This window comes from Haematobia irritans, chromosome 4 (assembly GCF_050003625.1).
Source record: "Haematobia irritans isolate KBUSLIRL chromosome 4, ASM5000362v1, whole genome shotgun sequence".
NCBI lineage: Eukaryota > Metazoa > Arthropoda > Insecta > Diptera > Muscidae > Haematobia > Haematobia irritans.
This window is the reverse complement of record NC_134400.1, coordinates 193916136-193923435: the sequence shown is the minus strand read 5'-3', so window position 1 is coordinate 193923435 and position 7300 is coordinate 193916136. Positions and strand designations below refer to the sequence as shown.

At 33.1% G+C, this 7300-nt stretch overlaps 1 protein-coding gene across 1 annotated transcript; it reads left to right on the top strand.

Annotated features, from left to right (window-relative positions):
* The first annotated feature begins 3000 nt into the window (after positions 1–3000).
* Positions 3001–3959, top strand: LOC142234774 (uncharacterized). Its single transcript, XM_075305957.1, has 2 exons — positions 3001–3153; positions 3222–3959. Exons 1-2 carry the CDS (start codon positions 3142–3144, stop codon positions 3534–3536), a joined length of 327 nt encoding a protein of 108 aa, XP_075162072.1. The 5' UTR covers positions 3001–3141; the 3' UTR covers positions 3537–3959.
* Positions 3960–7300: the final 3341 nt, after the last annotated feature.

The following is a 7300-nucleotide window of genomic DNA, read 5'->3' as shown; positions in this document are numbered from 1 at the left end:
AGTAACGTTACGTTCCAAATTTCAACCGCATGGGATGAATTTGGCTTCTCCAATAGGCTCCGGAGTTCAAATCTGGGGATCCGTTTATATGGGGGCTATATATAATTACACCCTCAAAAAAATCGCTTCTTTAACATATGTTACAAACATATTTTGCAGGAAGCACATATATTATTGGATACTGCTGAAACATTAATATGTTTGTTTTATGTGAACATATTATATGTTTGGAAGCATTTTGAGCCCAAAAATATTATATGCTTGGAAGAATTTTTAACAAAGACGATTGTGCTCATTCCCTAACATACTCGTAATTTTCACTTCCACGAAATATTTTAGTTCTTGGCACCTTTTTCTGTAATACAAATAATGTTGAAGAAATTATTTATTTTATAAATTTTTTAAATTTTACCTTTCGCCTGCACGGAGAATCGAACCGAGGACCATACAGTTTGTAAGCCAACACACTACCCACTGGGCTACGTAGGTGGGTTCAATCCCTGCTCCGACCGAACACTTTTTTTTTTAATTTACACATTTATATTTATACTATATTTTTATAATGAAACTTCGAAATGTGGGTTATTAAAGATTTATAGTCAGTAACAGTGCTTAATATAAACGAAATTGACTGATTTTTGGATAAAATATTATTTTTTTATTGCAAAAATAACAATTTTGTAACAAAAAACTGTTTTTGGTACAAAACTTTAAAATTTGGAGGGAATTCAAAAACTCTAACAAAAGAAGAACGTGGAGTCGAGTATAAACATACATACATAATTTTATAATATAAACATACATTTATTTAGGAGTGAACAGTTTTTTACTAGCATTTAACACCATCGCTCTAAAATGCCTTTTATTTATGTTTAATAATTCATTTTAAAGAAAATAAACTTTTTAAATTGTTTTAGCTGCAAAACTCGAACTTAATGCCCGCTTTTATATTTGAAAGTGTTCGTCAACTCCTCGTGGACTACTTATTAATAAGGAGGAACTAAACTTTATTTTTATACATTTTACTGTGTAATTTTTCACTATTTCCTCCTTATTTCATTTTACTGTCCCAACTCTAAAAAGAGTATAGTGCCCTTTCGTTATTTTTATGAAGACCCCTGATTTCTTTTAACGAACCAAGAAAAAAATTGTGCCCATAATGCCAAAATGATAAACAAAACACATGTCCACACATACATAAAATGCTGCTCTCAAAGCGAAAACATATGCAGTTTGTTTTTCAAATGTCTATTCTCTTGGTTCCGAATGTCTATTCTCTTTATTCGAATTAAATAATATTTAGACTTAAGCATATCAAATGTTTGGCCTTATCATAAAACAGTTTTCCGAAACAACATACAAGCGGTTTCACAGAAATTGTTCTCTTTTGATTCTTTTGCTGTGTTATGTTGATAACTTTCGTCAACTCTCCCGGTTTCCATTTCTATTTCTTTCTCTATACTCTCTCTCTCTCTGTCGCTTTGAATAAAATATCACAACATATGCATGTTTAGTCGAAATTTGTAAATTTATATATGTTTGCATTCACACATATGATTTTTATGAAAGATTCATGCCCCAATCATAATATATTCTAACATATTAGCATATATGTCCCAAACATTTAGTGTTGGTTTAGGAACATTACATGTTTGCACTTAATTATATTGTGTTTTAAAATTGTGCCCGAAACACATTTTGTTTATATCGGAACATATGAAAAACATATTTTTCTAACAGTGTATGGACCGATATGATCCAATTTTTGCATGATTGTTAGAGACACCACGTACCAAATTTCAACCGGATAGGATGAATTTCGTTCCTCCAATAGGCTCCGGAGTTCAAACCTGGGGATCCGTTTATATGGGGGCTATATATAATTATGGTCCGATATGATCCAATTTTTGCATGGTTGTTAGAGACCATATATAGTAACATTACGTTCCAAATTTCAACCGGATCGGATGAAATTGGCTCCTCCAAGAGGCTCTGGAAGTCAAATCTGGGGATCGGTTTATACGGGGGCTATACGTAAACGAGGTCCGATATGGCCAATTTTCAATACCATCCGATCTACATCAATAACAACTAATGGTGCCAAGTTTCACATCGATAGCTTGTTTCGTTCGGAAGTTAGCGTGATTTCCACAGACGGACGGACGGACACGCTTTGATCCACTGAGAATTTCACAACGACCCAGAATATATATATTTTATGGGATCTTAGACCAATATTTTGATGTGTTACAAACATACCCACCATCCTATGGTGGAGGGTATAATAACGAAAAATATTAAATTTCCTTAAGTTTTTAAGAAAATGCCGTTAAAATTAAAATACAATTAAGGTTCTATTCGATAACGGTAGAGAAATAAAATTATCATTAATTATAACTTGAAAAAAAAATCTTTAGGTTAAGGTTATAAATGCATTTAAATTCTAAAGTGTGTCACTTTTTAAAATGAGTGTGGCCTCTTTTATTGCATATTAAATTTTTGAATATTTTGAAAAAATTCCCACAGTAAATATAAGGCTGGATCCCATTTATTTGTGATTTAATCCATCTGCTCAATTGCCTATATAAAAATATTTGCCAGACTTAAAAATGTTTGTCCGATGTTCTGTTCTGTGTATAAACCAGAAATAATGGCAATAGCAAATATAATAAACCTCCCGTGAAACAAATCGAGGAAACAATGCAATAAACAACAAAATTACACCGGCCCTGGTCAAATGGATGTGGCGTTAGTGCTATGCATTCAACGGTCGTCAATGATGTTGGGGCGGCTTGGCGTTTTATGAGTTTTGGTTTCTGGTTTATGTTTCTATTCTCATACTCGTATTTGCAAATATTTTTGCGATTTTGCTGCAATTGCCATTGACTACATTGCAGCTCATGCTCATTTGTTAGTCGTGTGTTCCTAGCCGCCAATGCGCGGCCACATTACAATGGGCATTTGTATGGCTTTGTAGCTCATTTGGAGGAGGGAAATAAGCCAGGTTTTAGTATATAAACCGAGACATAAACCCAAATTAAAACATAAACAATTCAGTCTTTACAAGATAGCAACACAGACCTCTTTGTGATTTTTCTCACTCTATTCTAACAACAAACAAAAAAAAAGGATATTTCAAAAATGTTCAAATTGGTAAGTGAGGAAGGATTAAAGGGAACAACGAAAAAATTCTAACATTTTTTTTGTTAACTCCATAATAGGTGGTGTTGTCTGTCCTTTTGGCCGTAGCTGCTGCTCGTCCTGGTTACTTAGCTGGTCATGGTCCTGTTTTACTAACTGCTCCCGCTACAGTTATCCATGAGCCAGCTTATGCTAAAGTTGGTGCCATTGTCAAATCCATACCCACAGCCGTTTCACATCAATCCATCTCCCAGGTCCATAGCTCAGCCCATGTTGTTCAACCAATTGTGGCCCCTGTAGTAAAAACCACTTATGCTGCAGCTCCTTTGGCTTTGCATGCCAGCTATCATGCTCCTGCTTTGCATTATGGTCATGGATGGGCTCATGGCTGGTAAATACGAAATTCGGAATTACGATATTAGATGGATTTCCTATTCATAGCCCCCAAAAAGGCTTTGGATTTTCACTTCATCTCTCTATTATCTGCCTTTTGATCCTTCCGTATCTCCAGCACTAGCGGTAACCTGTGTTCTGAACAGTTGGACACTTAAAATTTATCGTTCAATTATTTTTAAGATTTTTAATTTTGTATTCCATTCTATTCACTATCCTTGCCATTTTCTTCATATGTTTTCTTTTTTGTATATAACGAGCTATCATGTATAATATTTATTTTTATTTGAATAGAAATATTTAGGTATTTGTGATCTAATGTTGTATAATGGATGAATGTAAGTAAATTTAATTTTTCCACCTTGTCATTTTTTTATTTTTTGAATCTACAATAAAATTCGACTGAAATTTTTTGAAAAAAAAAACATAGAAATTTAATTTTAATTAAAATTAGTTTGAAGTTGTAATTTGTCATTACTTAATTTAGGTGATAAAATGTATGGACTAATATACTAAAAAAATCCAATCCACCCAGGCCCTTAAGTAAGTAAAGTAAAGTAATGTTTCCTAAAAATGTTTGTCCTTCCCAGCAAAAAAAGAGCTTCCAAAAAAGTAGTTTAGATCCCCAATCTGTGATCCGGCAGTAGTGCAAACTTGGATCATCTCCAATGAATTTTACATGGGTTTGTCATAGGACGGAAGTACTCCCTTTTTGGATCCTTTGCATTGCTTTAGAAGTTGTGCCCTGGAAGTTAATTTGAATGAAGAAATTAAAAAGCGAAAAAAAAAATTTTTTTCAACCAATTTCACTTTTTTTTCATCAATATGTTTTATTACAAAATTATTTTCCTATTATCTAAGTTTTACAATTTGAAAAACTTTTTCGCTCCGACCAGGGGTTTAACCTGAGTTTGCTGGCACCATAACAGAACGCCTTAGCACACTCAGCCACAAACGCTATTGAACAGAAAGCGTCGAAAGGTCAATTCAAATGTTTGGGATATGATCGTAATACGACATCAAGGAATAACATTCTAATTGCTTCTTGAGATGTTCTTTATTTGTATGAACGAAAAAATAAGAAACGCAGGTTCAAATCTCACCAGCGGCAATTTTTTTCTAAAAAAATATTTTTTTTATGTCATGCATCGTTTTTATTTTTTATTTTCGGCATATATTTTCGTATAAATATATTTTTTTCCATTAAAAATCAACAAAAAAATTAAAAATTCTCGTAATTTGCAAAATCTTCTCAAAAGAACTTCCATGGAAGCGAAAAAGTCAAACGGCACAGGTTCAAATCCCAGCGGGGATGAAATTTATTTTTTTATTATTATTTTTTTACTTTTTTATTAATTTCTATTTTTTTAGTTTTTTATTAGTTTTCTATTTTTTTGTAAAATTTAATTATACAAAATTTGCACTTAAAATAGCCTGATTGCGTTCTTTCTAATACTTGTCCTCAAGGACTGCATCGGAAGTAGAAAAAAATCATTGGGGGATTCCAAGATGCGCTTTAGAAGAAATATTTGTGCACTTGTCCAAAACGACTGCATCGGAAGTGGAAAAATATCATTGGGGGATCCCAAGATGTGCTTTAGAAGAAATGTTTGTGCACTTGTCCAAAAGGACTGCATCGGAAGTTGAAAAAACTCGATGGGGGATTCTGGGATGGGCTTCAAAAGAAATGTTTGTGGAACAACTTCCAATTTTTTTTTGCTGGGTTACAGAGAACTGCAACCGGTGGCATTTTTCGTATTGCAATCTTACCCACAAAATGTCGGTGGCAGTGAGTAAGACACCAATTACCATGCGATCTTTTACATTGATACAAATGCGAGAATAAATAGTATATAACAATGTTCGTATGCAGTGTCTTGCAATCTTAAACCAATCTACATCATAACAACGCTCGGTAAACAAAAAACGAGGTTGGCACTTAAGTGTGATTGCACTCAACAACAACAATTACTAGCAGTTGGCATTAGCTCAAGAGAATTGAAAGAGTGCCAAAATAAGAGAATACCAAACTGCTGAGATATGGGTAACCAATTTGTGTGATTGCTTTACTACGGTGTTTTCGAGAGACCAACACTCATACTAACAAACACCGACAGTCGTCGGTTGCATTGGATATTGATGGTTGAAATTTTTTTTACCAATTGATGTTTTAAGATTGCAAATGTTGGTGTTTACTAAATACACTGGTCGGTTTCGGTCGATCGCAGCCGTTCTCTGCTGGGTTAGAGAAAATTTCATAGATATATTGCCTATAGAGAACATTTTCAGAGAAAATATAATAGGAATTTTGTTAGTTTCTATTTCTATGAAATTTTCTATACAGACAAAATCTAAAGATAAAATTTCTATGAAAGACAATTTTTTTGATGTGTTGTTTGAGACAAAATTCAAAGAAATTTTCTCTTAAGTTAAATATTCTACATACGATTTTTTTTTATGTCTGATTGATACAATTATTTTTTTAATTTTTCACAGAAATGTGAAGAATTAATTGATGCTATCACAGAAATGAGCCACCGTGGTGCAATGGTTAGCATGTCCGCCTTGCATACACAAGGTCGTGGGTTCGATTCCTGCTTCGACCGAACACCAAAAAGTTTTTCAGCGGTGGATTATCCCACCTCAGTAATGCTGGTGACATTTCTGAGGATTTCAAAGCTTCTCTAAGTGGTTTCACTGCAATGTGGAACGCCGTTCGGACTCGGCTATAAAAAGGAGGTCCCTTGTCATTGAGCTTAACATGGAATCGAGCAGCACTCAGTGATAAAAGAGAAGTTCACAAATGTGGTATCACAATGGACTGAATAGTCTAAGTGAGCCTGATACATCGGGCTGTCACCTAACCTACCCTAACCTATCACAGAAATGAGAGCATCAATTAAAAAATTAATTGATCCAATTAACAAATTAATTGATACTATTAAATTTTGTGATTGATTTTTGTTTCAATTAAAAATTTTTTGAATCAATTAAATTTTTAATTGAATATCTTTTAAAACTCAATTAAGACTTTAATTGGAAAAATTTCCGTGAATTTTTTTGTCTGTATATTTTTTTTTTTTAAAGACAATATGTCTATGAAATTTCATCTTTTGAAAAATTTTCTAGGATTTTGTGTTTAAAAAAAAAAATGTCAGAGAAAATTTTATAAAAATTTCGTCTTTAGAGAAAATTTCTCCGAAATTTTTTTCTTTCCAAAAAATTTCATAGAAATTTTTTCTTTACAAAAAATTTCATAAAAATTTTTTCTTTAGAGAAAATTTCACCGAAATTTTTTCTTTACAAACAATTTCATAGACATTTTGTCCTTGGTGAAAATTCTATTGACATTTTGTCGTTAGAGAAAATATCTTAGAATTATTTGTCTTTTGAGAATATTGTATTAAAATTTTGTTTTGGGGGAATTTGATAATTAAATAGCCTTAAAATTTGTAACTTTTACTCAAAACGAGTTCGTATAAAGCTAAAGCAGTTTTGTAAATTCTATTTCTAATTATACCCTGCGCCACACTGTGGAACAGGGTATTATAAGTTAGTGCATATGTTTGTAACACCCAGAAGGAGACGAGATAGACACATGGTGTCTTTGGCAATAATGCTCAGGGTGGGTCCCTAAGTCGATATAACCATGTCCGTCTGTCCGTCCGTCCGTCTGCCTGTGAACACATTTTTGTGATCAAAGTCTAGCTCGCAATTTAAGTCCAATCGCCTTCAAATTTGGCACATGTTTCTAATTTGGGTCAGA